The 16,764-nt window shown below is 42.7% G+C and overlaps 1 protein-coding gene across 1 annotated transcript in view; it reads left to right on the top strand.

Annotated features, from left to right (window-relative positions):
- Positions 1-16,764, top strand: part of DPE1 (disproportionating enzyme) — a 346,819-nt gene that overhangs the window by 138,508 nt on the left and 191,547 nt on the right. The window contains exon 5 of the mRNA XM_089431682.1: positions 185-263. Coding sequence (XP_089287808.1) covers positions 185-263 — 79 coding nt within the window. The remainder of the gene's footprint in view (positions 1-184; positions 264-16,764) is intronic.

Below are 16,764 nucleotides of genomic sequence, written 5' to 3'. Positions count from 1 at the left end.
AAAATTGTTTTCACGCTATTGGAATTTGAGAACATTTTTTTACCATTTTTCCATTATTCCATTATTCCATTATTTCATTGCATTTCCAAGTATTGTTGTCATAGTTATTGAAGTAGAATACCTTAATCAAATTATATATGATTATTTTATGGAAATTTTGATAAACTAGTGAATCTTAATGTAGGCTGCAAAGAGGCTTCTAAATAGCAAGGGAGAACTGAATCAGGAGCTTCAAGTTTTCCAAAGTTCACCTGAAATTTTAGGTAACTCTAATTATTCTATTTTTGGAAATATAATTATTCATGCCTAAGTATGATTTGCTTCATGATGCTTCTACAAAAGTGTGATATCTAAATCAGGTTACAGTTATATCTTGTGGTTTTTGCGTTTGTCCATTTTTGTCTTTTCTTTCTATTATATTTTGTTTTACTATGAACATTACCTCTCTTTGTTGCCAAGCTGAAGACTTCACATATCTCGATCTTTTAAGTTTGGTTAGAAACAAAAGATGTTTTCATAAGCATATAGTTGAAAAACTTGTCACTAGACACTTTGTTGATGATTATTTTCTCATAATCATGGAGGAGAAAGAATTGGTGGACAATAGTATGGAATGGCCTCAAACTTTATGCATATTGTTTAGGTGCAGAATTCAATAGGTCAAACCTAGTGCTATGAGCAAAGTCCCTATGATATTCTTGATTGGTATGCAAATCGAGGATGGATGTGGATTCAACTTGGGAAATCTTTAAGTTATAATCATTCCTTTTATCTTTCAGGGATTGCTCAAGGAAAAGTAGGAAATTATTATCTAGAAAATGGAGAAAAAAATGAAAAATTGTTGACTAAGCTTTTTTCTTTGGCTGTCAGGTTTCAAATTTGGAACAATAAATTAGTTGCTACTTATGTTGACTACTCTTATTGTTGGACGGCATCGACTTGTGGCTAGTGGCAAACAATGTTTAGAAAATTCTCTCCAAAGGTTCCTGTTACCCATAGGAGAATTTTTTCTCTTTGTTTTGTCTTCAGTCGACAACCAGCAACCCCTTGCACCCACCAGATAGCTTGATGTGCTAGTATCTCCACCCCTTGAGCCAACCATTATGAGCTCTCGCCCATCTGTTATATCGTATTTTTGATGGTGGGCCTTCCAAACCCGAAGGTATGAATTTCATTATGTAATTGGGTATTTTTGCTTACTTATCATGGACACATGTGGACATGGACTAGCGGGGGGATTCAGTGGAAAGAATGGGCTTGATCTGTTTTCGCCCCCTTGTCCAATTTGATGGTTAGTCTTATATCCTAGTCCTATGGGATATCCTCTACTTGCCACTAGCTTTAGCAGTGGCACTACATGGGAAACCCTGATTTTGGCTGCATGGTATCACATCCCAACAACATATACACCACTCCCCTGTGCTTATTATAACCCCTTTCACATATTTCCCATCCGGGTCGACATTTGTCCATTAGTTCCACAAGGAGTTAGGCTCCCCCTCCCCTCTGTCCACACTTTGGTTCGGGCCTAGAACAATGTCCTGGAGGTTGATGCAGCGATAGTTAAAAGCATAATTTGGCCACTCTCAGGAAATGTACCATAAAATGCAAATGATTGCGAAGGCATAAAAATTTAGCATGTGGGCAAAAGGCAAACATGAGTGCTAGTTTTTGTAGCATTGGATGTGTTCTAGCCACAAAACTTGGTGGAGATGTTAGAATACATGAGATCTCCATAACCCATAAATCGTTTTTGGAAATTCCACCTAGAGATGGCTTAGTTAGATTATTAACCTATTTTTTAATGTTTCCCAAGTCTAAACTTAGGAAAACTGGTTAGTTAATCAGAATTAATTAAGTCAAGGAGAGAATTCTCTAGAAACTCACACAGATCGACTCCGATATGATCCTAGCCCTTGATTAAGTTTTAATTTTGGTCGTTGGAGCTCCAACAGAGGATTATAAAAGAAGTCGATGGGCACTTGGAGAAGACACACTTGTGGGAGTCACAGAGAGTTCGATTTCCTTAGAGGGTTCGATTTTTAGAGAGCTAGCAATGCTGGAAGAATTTGAGCTTCAGTAGGGAAGCAAAGACAATGAGGGGCAGGGAGAGTGAGGCTGGAGGAAGTTTTCTAGATCTAGCGAGTACATTTGCAGAGAGGCTGAAGTTTCTCCAGGAGGCTGGATAGTCCTAGCATTGAAGCCTCAGAAGGCAGTTCAATTTTGTAGAAATTTCTGTTTTCCCACCCCGGTTTTCAGTTTCTCCTTATTTCTCCCATATAGTTAAATGCCCTTTCCCATAACCATACATTTAACAAGCTGAAAAAAATAAATTTGCTGAAAACACAAATTCTGGAAATTTTACAGAATGCTGGAAATTGCAGAAATAAAAATCAGCAGTAATAAACAGCCATTAAAACACATTTAAACACTGAGATTTTTGGTCAATGTGACCCTGGAAAAACCCCCTACAACTCTTGGGGAAAACCAGTTTGAGAGCTCTTCTTTATTTCTGAAAATTGCCTTTTACAGTGAGAAATTTTCAGCAAAAAAATCAGCAAGCAAATTTACAACTTATCTCTTTTCCCATGCTTCATAGCAAACTGGAAATTACAGCAAACAGGACAGCAATAAATGTTGTACGGTCTCCTCGATTTTCATGCCCACTTTCAGCATTAAATGCTGCTGTATGGCCCTCGTTTTGCGTGCAGAAAAACCAGCAAACTGCTCCTCGATTTTTGTGCAAACCTCTCCTCGAAAATCGTGCCAAAATCTGCCTTTCACTGTGTGCTGAATCAGCTGTACAAATCTGCTCAACTGCTGCCTTGGAATGTGTGCCAAGCTGCTGTCTCCTTCTCCTCCCTGCTCATAAATCTCTCTTGCTCTCTTGCTCTCCTTCTCCCAATCTGCTCATGAAAGAATTGAATCGAATGTGATCTTTTCCTCCTTTTCCTCCCTTAATATAACTCCAAATGACTTTTGGGTGACCCAAGTGACTTTTGGGTGATCTCTAAATCCAATGGCTGAAATAGATTTAGATCAATGGCTGAGATTAAATGCTCATTTAAATCTCACTTTTTATTTTTTAATTCACCCCACTTTAATAAAGACCCACTTAGTCATTTATTTCCAAAGTCACTTTTCCTTTTTAATTTTTCATTGACTTTATAAAAGTCACTTTAAAATTAGACTTAGTAACTTTATCACTTAAAGTCACTTTTAAATTAGATTTAACTTTATAAAATTATAAAGTCACTTTAGGAGAAAAATTAAATTCTTTTGGACACTTTTCCCTAGGCCAAAGATCAAAGCCTAAGGGAACCACTTGTCCTCCGGTACCAAATTTCAACACTCCTTCTTACCGAGGAAGGTGTTCCTCACCACACCCATCTTGTCTCTGAAGTAGACATGCTTGCCCCGTGGTAAGGCTTTGGTAAGGATATCTGCAACCTGCTCATCAGTGGAAATATACTCAAGCTTCACAACTCCCTTCTGAACATAGTCTCTGATGAAATGATATCTGATCCCGATATGCTTTGACTTGTCATGAAATACTGGATTCTCCGTGAGTTTAATGCAACTCTGATTATCACAGTAAATCACTGAAGGTCTCAACGGCTGACCAAATAAGCCAAACAACATCTTGCGAAGCCAGATAGCCTCACAACTAGCTAGACTGGCTGCCATATACTCTGCTTCCGCTGAACTCAGTGCTACTGACTGCTGCTTCCGGCTGAACCATGACACTACTGCTGAACCCAACCCAAAACAGCACCCTGAAGTGCTCTTCTTATCAGAAGCACAACCTGCCCAATCAGAATCAGTGTATCCTGCCAATCTCACTCCATTTCCCTGCCTGTAGTCCAGACCATAATCCACTGTCCCCTGCAAGTATCGTAAAATGTGTTTTGCAGCCACCCAGTGAACCTTCCTAGGCTCACACATAAACTGACTCATCGTGTTGACTGCAAAACAGATATCTGGTCTAGTGTTGACCAAATACATCAAGGGACCAATCAACTGCCTGTACAATGTGGGATCCACCAACTCGGAATCCGAAGCATGAAGCTTCTTCCAGTTGGTGATCATTGGTGTCGACATGGGTCTACAATCCTCCATGTGGAATCTGCTAAGGATGTCCACAATATACTTCCCCTGCCCCAGGAAGAAATGCCCCTCCTCCTGCCACACCTCCAAACCCAAAAAGTAATGCATCAAGCCGATGTCCTTCATCTCAAACTCCGTCGCAAGATCTCTCTTGCAGTGCTCTATGAGTCTCTCTGCACCTGTAATGATCAAGTCATCCACATACAACACCAGAATGAGAGGCTCCTCACCAATCACAATAAAGTAAAGGTTCGGATCTGCCTCACTCTTTGTGAAACCCATCCCCTGCAAATATGTATCTATCCTGGAGTACCAAGCTCTGGGAGCCTGCTTCAGGCCATAAAGGGCTTTCTTCAGTCTGCACACATGGGACTCCTTCCCATGCACCTCAAAGCCCTGTGGCTGCTCAATGTACACCTCCTCTTGTATGAAGCCATTGAGAAATGCGGTCTTCACATCCATCTGGTGGATCTTCCAACCCATCTCTGCTGCTATCGATATAATGGAGCGGATCGAAGTATATCGAGCCACGGGAGCGAAGGTCTCCTCATAATCAACTCCCTCTACCTGGGAGAACCCTCTAGCCACAAACCTCGCTTTGAATTTCTCAATGCTGCCATCTGCAGCATGCTTTACCTTGTAAAGCCATCTGGAAGTAACCACGGATTTGCCCTCAGGCCTCGGCACCACCTCCCAAACATCATTCTTCATGATAGAAGAATACTCCTCCTGCATGGCCTCTCTCCAGACCTGCTGGCTAGCTACCTCCTCATAGCTAGAAGGCTCAGAGTCAAGGATGCTAGTAACCATCGCCATATAGCTACAAAACCTCTCAGGTGGTCTACTCTCTATGACCGGCCTCTTCGGCTCAGCAACAGATGTGGCATCTCTCAAGGTGTCCTGAAGCCACTTGGGCTTTCTCTTCCCTGAGCATGCTTCTCCCATAGGAGAATGAAACTCCTCCTCCTCATCACCATCAGTAGCCTGAACTCCTGACTGTCTGTCTGCTGTCCTCCTGCCTGCACCTGAACCTGTAGAAGCTGAGGCACCGTGTGAACTGTCCATCAATGGACTCCCTAGTGAACTGCTCTGCATGCTGCCCGGAGCACCACCCCTCTGGCTCGGCGAGCCACTGCTCACTGACGGACCTGACATCCTCATAGATGTACTTCTGGATCCTCCTAATCCCTGCCCACTGGATCCCTGCGACTGACTCAACTGCTGCTGAGGGTCTGGCTGATCCAGATACTCTAACTCCCGTGACCTCCTAAAGGCCCTGTCCTCCTCGAACTTCACATCCCGTCTGACAACAACTCTTCTCTGTGCAGGAATGTAAATCCGAAAGGCCTTTGAGGTCTCACTGTAGCCCACAAAGATACCCTTCTCTGCGGTGGGCTCTAGTTTGGTCCTCTTCTCCTTGGGTATATAGGAGTATGTAATGCATCCAAAGATATGAAGATGACCAATATCAGGCTTCTTCCCAGAGAAAGCCTCCTCCGGAGTCATGTGCCCCAAGGCATGATGCAGACTCCTGTTCTGCAAGTAAACAGCTGTGTTGCAGGCCTCTGCCCACAAGAACAATGGCAACCCCTGATCATGTAACATGGCTTTGGCAGCCCCTATGATGGATCTGTTCTTCCTCTCCGCAACCCCGTTCTGCTGGGGGTTGTAAGGAACAGTGAACTCCCTCCTAATGCCTGCCTCCGCACAATAGTCAACAAACTCTCCAAGGGTGTACTCTCCTCCATTGTCCGACCTCAGGGACTTGATCTTTCGACCTGTCTGAGTCTCCACAAGAGCTCTGAACTCCTGAAACCGCTTGAAGACCTCACTCTTGGTCTTTAAAAAATAAATCCAGGTCCTCCTGGAGTGATCATCGATGAATAAAACATAGTACTCATATCCACTCAAGGAAACATGAGACATCCGACCGCTCACATCGGAATGAATCAAATCAAGTATCCCCGTCGCTCTGCTGTCACTGCTGGGAAAAGAGGATTTGGCAAATTTGCTCATCGCACAACCTCTGCAAGTATCAAAGTGATCAGTACTGAAATCTGGCACACCTGTAGTGATCTCCCGCAATGTCCTCAAGGCTCCTTGATACATATGTCCCATCCTGCGGTGCCAAATCTCACACAGCTCAGAACTGCTAGCTCTGCTGTCGGTACTACTGCTCAATGCCAAAAGGGGCTGGAATGCAAACTTTTACACTTTTGCATGGCGTACACCTATCACTCTAGCTGAATCAGCTGGAGTGCCCCTGGGATACATCAACACCTGTCCTCCCCTGAACAGTACCTCATATCCTCTGTCCTCCAAAGCTGAGACGGATATGAGGTTCTTTCTCATCCCTGGCACATAAAGAACCTCTGACACCTTCAAGGGAGGTTTGGACTCCCTCTGAAATGTCACTGTCCCCACCCCGACTGCTCTAACAACTCTGTCATCACCGAGTACTACCTCAATATCAGTGCCACTCTCTGAAAGCTCTGAGAAGTACTCACGGACTCCTGTCATATGACGTGAAGCCCCACTGTCCACATACCAGATACCTGAAGATGCTCCGCTAATCGAGGGAAAAGCATGCTCCCTCTGAACCTGTGTGGCAGGTGATCCTGCACTAGAGGACTCACACGTAGTGAACGCAAACTCTCGGTCAAAACGACCAGCAAAGTCCTCAATCTCTGCTGAAGCTGCCATGTCCTGGTTCTTCCCCTTCTTCTTCTTCTTCTCCGGACACACAACTGCATAGTGTCCCATCTTTTGACAATTCCAACACTTCACCTTGGAATAGTCCTTCTGTGTGTTCCCCTGTTTACCTTTACCTTTGCCTTTGCCCCCACCATTGCTTGTGGAAGCCTGCTTCTTCCCTTTGCCTTTCTTGCCTCTTGCCACCAGTGCTACATCCTCATCCTGCTCAACTGGCTTGGCTGTCCCAAGCTGACCTTTCCTGATCTCTGTCTGAATGTAATCATCCCAAAACCTCTCCCATGTGGGAAGGGTCTCACGTGCACAAACCCCATCAGCAAAGTTCAACCAAGAACGGGGGAGGCCATTCACTGCAATCCGCACCAACTCAGTGGGTGGAATGGCCTCTCCAATCGCTGCCAACTCATCTCTCACATTAGTAATCTTTGTGAGATATCCAGCTGCACTATCATTACCCATCTTAATGTTCTTCAGCTTCTCCTTCAGGACCATCTTCCAGTTCTCATTGGTACTCTGGTAGAGATAGGACAATGCTGTCCACATCTCATGGGCATTGCTCTTTCGTCTCACATGAGGAATGCAATGGTCTTTGATTCCATCTAGAATCAGCCTCTTACTCTTGTTGTTCTTTTTATTATAAGCAGCCAACTGAGTAGCATCAGTAGGCACAACAACGGGGTTCTGTGTGGTATGCACCATGATATTCCAGACTTCTGCCTCCTCAAAGATACTCTGCATTCTCTCCTTCCAAACGCTGTAATTTATATGCCCATCCAGCCTAAACATCCTGCTGTCCTAAAATTGAAAAATAGCATTGTTGTAGTAAAGAGAAAACTGCTGTTTATGAAAAAAATCAGCTTGCTGGAATTTTCTGAGTGAAAAATCAGCAACTGTAATTTTTCCTTTTGCTGTCCCAAACTGCCCTTCAGCACTCAAGCTCTGATACCATGTAGAAATTTCTGTTTTCCCACCCCGGTTTTCAGTTTCTCCTTATTTCTCCCATATAGTTAAATGCCCTTTCCCATAACCATACATTTAACAAGCTGAAAAAAATAAATTTGCTGAAAACACAAATTCTGGAAATTTTACAGAATGCTGGAAATTGCAGAAATAAAAATCAGCAGTAATAAACAGCCATTAAAACACATTTAAACACTGAGATTTTTGGTCAATGTGACCCTGGAAAAACCCCCTACAACTCTTGGGGAAAACCAGTTTGAGAGCTCTTCTTTATTTCTGAAAATTGCCTTTTACAGTGAGAAATTTTCAGCAAAAAAATCAGCAAGCAAATTTACAACTTATCTCTTTTCCCATGCTTCACAGCAAACTGGAAATTACAGCAAACAGGACAGCAATAAATGCTGTACGGTCTCCTCGATTTTCGTGCCCACTTTCAACATTAAATGTTGCTGTATGGCCCTCGTTTTGCATGCAGAAAAACCAGCAAACTGCTCCTCGATTTTTGTGCAAACCTCTCCTCGAAAATCGTGCCAAAATCTGCCTTTCACTGTGTGCTGAATCAGCTGTACAAATCTGCTCAACTGTTGCCTTGGAATGTGTGCCAAGTTGCTGTCTCCTTCTCCTCCCTGCTCAGAAATCTCTCTTGTTCTCTTGCTCTCCTTCTCCCAATCTGCTCATGAAAGAATTGAATTGAATGTGACCTTTTCCTCCTTTTCCTCCCTTAATATAACTCCAAATGACTTTTGGGTGACTCAAGTGACTTTTGGGTGATCTCTAAATCCAATGGCTGAAATAGATTTAGATCAATGGCTGAGATTAAATGCTCATTTAAATCTCACTTTTTATTTTTTAATTCACCCCAATTTAATAAAGACCCACTTAGTCATTTATTTCCAAAGTCACTTTTCCTTTCTAATTTTTCATTGACTTTATAAAAGTCACTTTAAAATTAGACTTAGTAACTTTATCACTTAAAGTCGCTTTTAAATTAGATTTAACTTTATAAAATTATAAAGTCACTTTAGGAGAAAAATTAAATTCTTTTGGACACTTTTCCCTAGGCCAAAGATCAAAGCCTAAGGGAATCACCTGTCCTCCGGTACCAAATTTCAACAAATTTGCTGAGAAGGGAAGATGTCTTCAGTTCCATAGGCTGGGAAGGAGTCCCAAAGTGCTAGAGAAGAATTCTCCTCGCCAATAGTAGGTAGGAAGACTTGATTAGCAGATGATTTAGGCAACAGTTGCAGCAGGTAGCTTCAGGTTGACGCAGGGCCTGTGCAGACCAAGTTGGATCGCTTGCTTTTCAAAGCCAGTCCAGTGCCGAAATTGCCCGGAGTGGGGGTAACTTCCCTCTAAATATTTTTTCCAGTGTTTTCTCTGCAGGATAGCTAGATTTCTGCATCCAGATTATTGTACTCAAAATTTCTCATTGTTGTATAACAATAAAACCCTCAGTCTACATTGGTTTTCCCAAGTTTGGTTTTTCTGGGGACAATTGTCCAAAAATAACAGTGTAAATTTTATGTGCATGTGCTAGATTTTCTCAGTTTCAAGCGTTCACAGTTTTATTTGTGAAGGTTGAATTATTCGTTGTTTGTATGGGCAAAATATCTGTTAATTAATTTACAGTGAAAAGAATAATTTCCAGTTGCTACAATAAAATTTCGTAGCGAAATTTTCTGAGCTGCAGAATAATTTCGTAGCTCCGAAATTTTTACAATGAGCTCTACTCCTATCATTGTAGCCATCACCCTGGTTCCTAAGGCCTCTTAGGTGAGCTCCCTGTATCATTAAGGAACACATGATTGTCCCAACCCCTGGTGGGCAATGAATTTCCTACCTGTAAGGGGGTATCCACTGCTATATCATTCACGTCTCACTCTCGTTCCTTGGAGCCCCAAGCAGTTAAATGAAAGAAAAATGAATAAAAGGCAAAAGGCATATGAAGAAGGGTGGAAAAATAAAGGCTGGGGTAACTCATATACAACGATTTCTCCCTCCTACATCTATACACCCAAGTGTGGGCTTCCCGCATTATAGCTAACCTTGTACCATGGCATGTGGCTTGGATCCTTCCCTGTTGCCCCACTCCGTTCCATCATATTTCATATGACACCTGCCATCTAATGGACGTACCATGGACTTGTTATTCCCTTAGAGGTTGAAACCACCTAATAGGGTCCTTGATTAACCTCCCTCTTGAACTTGGAGACACCTGTACATTCTAGAGCCCATTATGGAAGGGCATGCCACTATGAAGTGCCCACTTGGTTCCATAATTTGTAAGCTCATTTGATCAATTGCATTAATGAATTATTGTACTGGAAGGTGAGGAGATGCATTGGATCTTATACAGGATTGTAGGTGCGTTTTCATCTTGGGTTTGGCTTCACTATACGGGGTCCGAGCCCTCCAAAGGGTCATGATGGCACTTATAGGGTGAGCGTTGAGATCCATGGGCCTCCACCATAGTAGAGAGCAGATAGCCACACCATGAGACCCTTCATTACCACCTATTTCTTGCTCATGTCCCAGTTATTCGATGATGATGATGCACTTGTACCACATTGCCCAACTAGCTACACACTTGCACCACACACTTGGCAATTGATCTAGGGCCCAAATTGGGTTGTGTCTCACCTAGGGAGACAAGGGAGGGCTTGCATCATCGTTCCAACCCTTATAGATGGAGCACAAGCTTGCTTGATTCAGTTGGAGACCCACGAGGTCATTCTTTGTGCCCCCACAACCACTTGGGACCACCACGAGTTATTTGCTTGGAGATTAAGGGGGTTGTTGGCATTATGATACAAGTGTTGTCTTTGAGGCAACTCACTCACAGGTCAGTTCAGATTTGATAAATGGCAACTCACATTATAACAGGTCAATTCAGAGGTAACAGGGCATTGGTACAAAAGAACAGGAAGTTGGAACAAAGGTCTACTGATCAGAATCAAGAAGTAGAAGGAAAAGGATGTTGTAAGGTAGTTTAAGTTGTATACGTAGGTTTACCTTATCAAAGCAGCGTATACACGCGGGTTCACAGAACAAAAAGAGAGTATACGTATGCATACACTTTCATAAGAGGAAAAGCGCGTATGGGTTGGAAAATCAAGGAAATACAAGATTAAAGAATACCAACGGTCAATACCATGGTATTAGCCCACAATATTGAGCGGAGTAATGACTATTTGATCCCGTCCAAGAATACCACAAGTTCTAAGTGTTGATTTGGTTCGAGGTATTTAGAAATGCCAAAAACTATATGACAAGAAGATCAAAGGGCCAAGTGTGAAAGTGACATGGTTTCTCAGGAATACTTCTATCTGAAGTATATTTTATGTTGTAGGGGCTATGGTTATGATATAATCTGAAATATTTTGTGTACCTTGAATTCAATGTTGGATCATAATCATGAGACCTGAAATGACTTATCATTGAATGATCTAATTATTAATATTGGTTGGGCTAGATCTGATTGCTTACACATGTTTTATTCTTTAAATGTCATGATCTGGGTATGTCTGAAGTTTGGAATAACAACGAAGTTGTAAGTTTGTATTTACAGATCTATACGTTGGTTCGTCTTGGTGAAGGTGCATATACACGTTGGTTCGAACCTTCCAAGTAGCGTATGCAAAAGAAAAGCCTGTTATTCAGAAATGACTAATTTATCTGATTAGTGCTACTAGTTTACTGTTGTCTGTCAATGATGTCTTCTTAGATATGAAAGTAGAACTGAATGCATAAGGAGATTGAGTCTGATCGCTGTTTATCAATGATGACTCTTTTACAACACTGGCTTTTTGACAAGACCTGACACTTGACTCAACATTGCTTCTTGGATCACTTGTAGCTGCTGAGGTACTGTTGTGCTTGCTTCAAGTAATGGTACTTTGGCATTGCATGTCCTTCTAGTATGTGTTCGAGTTGTTCTAAAGTGTCATCCTTCCTGCACATGCATTAACAAGCAAGACCCAAACAAATACAAAACAATATACTTACCTGTCCTGCAAAAACATATGTCAGAGATGATACTCAAAATTCAAATGCAAACACTAATCATACATACCTTGTTGTAGCAGACTTACCCTTGACTGTTGATGTGTGGTCCTTACTGCAGTGATCCTTGAATGCATATTTTTTCTTGCCTTCTAGGAGCTTGATATTGAATCTTTTTAATCTATGTAATTTCGGATCTCCAAGGTTTGAAATTTTGTCCCGTGGTAGCCCTCAGAGTCCTCTTTCCAACCCAATAGGTCTAATCGAGATTGGATTCTTCAAGAAAGAGTTATGCCCAATCTCCAACAATGACCTGATTATAGACTGGTTCAGTAGAGCGAATTTGTACGAAGTACCACATGCCACTGTTTCGACCTTTAGCCCTGCAAACAATACCCAACAACCTACAACTCGTCCTCTTTCTGTCACTGTTTATGAAATTTGAATTCAATGCTCAAAGAGAGCCTAAAAAAACCTTAACTTCCTCAGATCATATCTCTGAAAATATAGCGAACCAACATCTGAGATTCGGTCACAAGGTTCATCAAGATTTCGGCTCAAATGGGTTTTAATTTAAGCTTTTGAAGCTTTGTAGAAAAAAAGTTATAGCGAAAATGCCACGATGACCTGTTTGAAGCAGCGAAATCCTAGAATCCAAGGCTCTAAACTTGCTTCAAAACAGACCTTCAAACTTGATCATAATTTTGTACCCTAACCAGACCTCAACGAAACCTTAAACACCTTGAAATAGATCTTACGTTAGAAGCTCATGAGGGCCGAAAAATTACAGAGGTCTTCTCACAAGATAGTTCGTTGAAAAGTGCTTACTAGAGGAGGATATGAGGGTCACTATTTATAGAAATGTCTTGAGTTGAAAGGGTCCTCAACAAGTGTACGTTGGAGAGTTTTTAAGGAGCAAAAAACATTATTAATTATTGACTATTTAATGAACACAACCAATGATGAGTGCCATGCCACAACCCCATGGGGTTTTAGCCCACTAACTGGGGTTGCTAACTTCAAAAACGAATAACTCTCAAACTGTGAAGAACTATGTGGCGTGCCATATATCAACGGAAACATCTCGATGAGTAGAATCCATCTAGAATATCCTTGACTCATAATAGGATGAGTTTTCAAGTCAAAATGCCCATGCAAGATTGGGGCAACCCCTGGTGCTGCTTGTGTTGACATCAATGACAACCACTGATCAACACAGCGCAACAATTGCCGGAGGAGTGATCGAGGTGATTTCTTGTAGTGAGGGGCAGGGATAGTTTCTTGAGGAAATTTTCCTGATTCGGAGAGTACAAGGCAAAGAGGGCAGAAAGACATCCAGAGAGGCTGACGCAGGGTCACGCAGAGCTTTAGAGGGAGTCCGAAATTCTGTTGAGGAATAGTCAGGATCTAGTGCTTGAGCTGGGGTGTGAGATCGGGAGGCTTGAGGGCCGAAGTTTCCAGCTAGCAGAGGATCGAGAGGAGGTGTAGCGCAGTCCCAGCAGCAGCAACGCAGTGACTGGGTGGGTGTGACGCAGTACTGCGCACATGCAGCACAGATCAGTGTCAGATCTTCCAGTGATAGGGTGAGACCATATCACCACCTGATCGGGAGGCTTGAGGGCCAAAGTTTCCAGCTAGCAGAGGATCGAGAGGAGGTGTAGCACAGTCCTAGCAGCAGTGACTGCATGGGCATGACGCAGTACTGCGCACAGGCAGTGTAGAGGCTCATCTCCAGTGCAGATCAGTGTCGGATCTTCCAGTGACAGGGTGAGATCATATCACCACCTTTTTTCTCAGTTAGATCTTTGTATAAGGTTGCCAATTTGGGTATTCGAAGAATTGTATTCAGAAAACTACTGCTTAATAATACAAACCCTCGGTTGCTGCACTAGTTTTCCCACATTAGGTTTTTCTGGGGACATTTGTCCAAAAACAGAGGTGTCCATTGTGTGTTGCTATTTCCTTCTTGCTTAGTTCTTGTTTTCGCATATTATTTAAGTTGTGAAGGCTATAGTGTATTGGTTTCGATATTTACCATAGAACAAAGTAAATAATTTGTTTAGTTATTTAACAAATAGAAGAAACTTAATTAGTTGCTGCAGTAGAAATTTGGGTCTCCAAATTTTCACAGTGGTCACTATATTTGACACCGCATGTGTTCACACAAATTTTCTCTTCATTTGCATCTCATATGGATAGCAGTGGTCTCAGCTCAACATATTGATAGATCTTAGCTCACTACTTGATCAGTGTTCTCGGTATAATGGATGATTGATCTCTGAGCTTTATACAGTGTCAGCATACATATATGCAGGTTCTTGGCACAATTCATATGGCAATGTTGTAGGATATATTTCATATGGCATAGTGGTATGTTCACAGTTCATATGGACAACATCATTCTATGAGGACAATACCAAGAATTACGATGTATGGTAATAGTCGAGCAACCGTTGATTATTGGTGTTGGTATATATGTTAAATTATGGTATGTTCTATGCTTAGAGCAGTTTACTTCTTTTCTTCTTATTAGCCACTGTTTAGCAATCACATAAACATAAAGTAAAGTGCAGATAGAACATTAAAATATCGACATAAAACAAGCCAAGACAAGAGACACCAGATGTGGCGGCTAGCGAGGGACAAACCCCACTGCGGGGAAACCCTTTGATCAAATCTTATTTTATCTTCAATAATTCAGCAGAGAGAGATAGTACAATATCACTAATCAGCGATTTACAACAGCAGTAATGAAACCCTTGAACAACAATAGCAAAAGGGATCAATCAACTCCCAAAATGTCCTCAAGACAACCTAGGAGAACTCGGTCTCCAACAGAAGTAGTAGCAGCCCAAAACAGTCAAAGTAAGATGGTCAAAATAGCAGTGAATGCTACAGCATTCTGTAGCCAACCCTAACCAGTCAATGCTGTCATAAATGTGCCCTCAAACAGTCAACGCAGACTTGTTCAGCTCTTCGGCTAGCCTAGGAGAGGCTGCCCACACAAGGCCGTAGTCAATGGAGGCAATATGTTGGTCAACGCAAGCCTAAACCACTTGCTGCACCTTCCTACGTCCTTGTTGCCCTAACTGCGTCCTCCTCCAACGCTGCCCTAGTTGCGTCCCCTTTCCCACATGAGATCTGCATCCTCCTTCCTTTGTATACCCAGGAGACAAGGAAGAGATGAGAGGATGAGATGAGTTGTGATAATGACTCAACCTCTCCTCTATTTATATGCAACGCTGGGCAAGAGTGCCACACACTTAACTACTGGCCGACCTTGACAATTTGTCAAGTAATTACAAATAAATTCATATCTCCATAAATACTTATCGGAATCGGATGATCTTTAGATCAATCCTACACCTCTCGACAAGAGGAATCTAGGAAAAATATCAACTGCCATAAATGAGGTGACCCACATGGAGTTTGGCCCTAGTTGCCAATTTTAACACTCCCTCTCAACTAGGGAGAACTCCATCTGCAATCCGTCTGACCGTCGCTACTATCCCAGTCATCAAATGCACTGCCCCGCACAGCTTGGCCTTGCTCTGCTCGAACTATGAAGAAGAAGAAATGATCGAGAATGTATCATACCATCCTCCACTGACTCTAAGTCAGTCTCAGAGTGTGTCATACCACTCTCATCCTAGCATAGGGAGTACGTTAGATACAATGATGCGTCCATTGATAGTACTACTATGGTCCCTAACCCCATTTCCCTGCTCATTGATCAGATGAGGGGTACTTCCCATGAGTCCCAGACTACATGGGTAGGATTCCTTGACAAGAGAACTAATCATCCTGTCCACAGGAGAACGAATCATCCTGTCCAACAGTCACCACAGGAGAACTAATCATCCCGTTCCACAATCGCCACAGTGAACTAATCATCTTGGCCCACAGGAGAACTAATCATCCTGTTCCACAGTCGCCACGGAGAACTAATCATCCTGGCCCACAAGAGAACTAATCATCCTGTCCTACAATCGCCACGGGGTGTCACAGGGGAAGGTTGAACCTTTCACCTTGTACGTAGTGCACCACCAGGGGATGGTGAGTCGCCTTGTGGTCGAATGTCACTCCAATAAGTACCTTGCGCCCCCCTGGAGCTCCCAGAGCTCAATATGTCATACTCGACCCTCATAAGAGGGTCTCTAAACGACACCAAGTCGTTCTCAGAAAATCAAGAATTTGACCTTTCCCGGGGGCTTCGTCAAAATGTCGGCGACCTGTTCATCTGTATCGATATGTTGGAGCCTTATTGTTCCCCGCTGCACCATATCCCAAATATAGTGGTACCTGATATTGATATGCTTGGAGCGATCATGAAATACAGGATTCTCTGATAACGAATCCTGCTCTGGTTGTGACACAGGATCACGGTGGTATCCAATGTAAATCCAAACAGATCATTGAAGAGCTTTCACAACCAGACTGCGTCACAAGAGGCCATACTAGCAGCAATGTACTCTGCCTCGAGTCCTCGATGGTGCTCAAAGCCATCGACTTCTGCTTCCTGCTCATCCAGGATATCGAGGCAGATCCCAAAGAGAAACAGCACCCGGAAGTGCTCTTTCGGTCCACCACACTGCCTGTCCAATCAACATCGGTATATCCAAGTAGTCTCACATCTCTGGCAGTGTATCTCAACCGAAGAGTGATTGTGCCACGAAGAATCTTAACAGATTCTTGGCACCAATCCAATGTGTGTGGTGAGGCTCAACCATATGTGTTGACTCAATGTGTTGACTGCAAAGCATATATCCGGACGGGAGTTCACCAAGAACATCAATGCTCCGACGAGTTGACGATACTCGGTAGCATTTCGTAAAATAAGTCCGGCAGCACTACCGCTTAACTTCTTGGAAAGTCGAGAATTTGACCTTTCCCAGGGGCTTCGTCAAAATGTCGGCAACCTATTCATCTGTATCGATATGTTGGAGCCTTATTGCTCCCTGCTGCACCATATCCCGAATATAG

This window comes from Pinus tabuliformis, chromosome 5_1 (genome assembly GCF_031772625.1).
Source record: "Pinus tabuliformis cultivar Carrire ecotype Pingquan chromosome 5_1, CPIR1, whole genome shotgun sequence".
NCBI classification, from domain to species: Eukaryota; Viridiplantae; Streptophyta; class Pinopsida; order Pinales; family Pinaceae; genus Pinus; species Pinus tabuliformis.
Note: the sequence above shows the minus strand (reverse complement) of the source record. Positions and strands in the feature narration are given on the sequence as shown.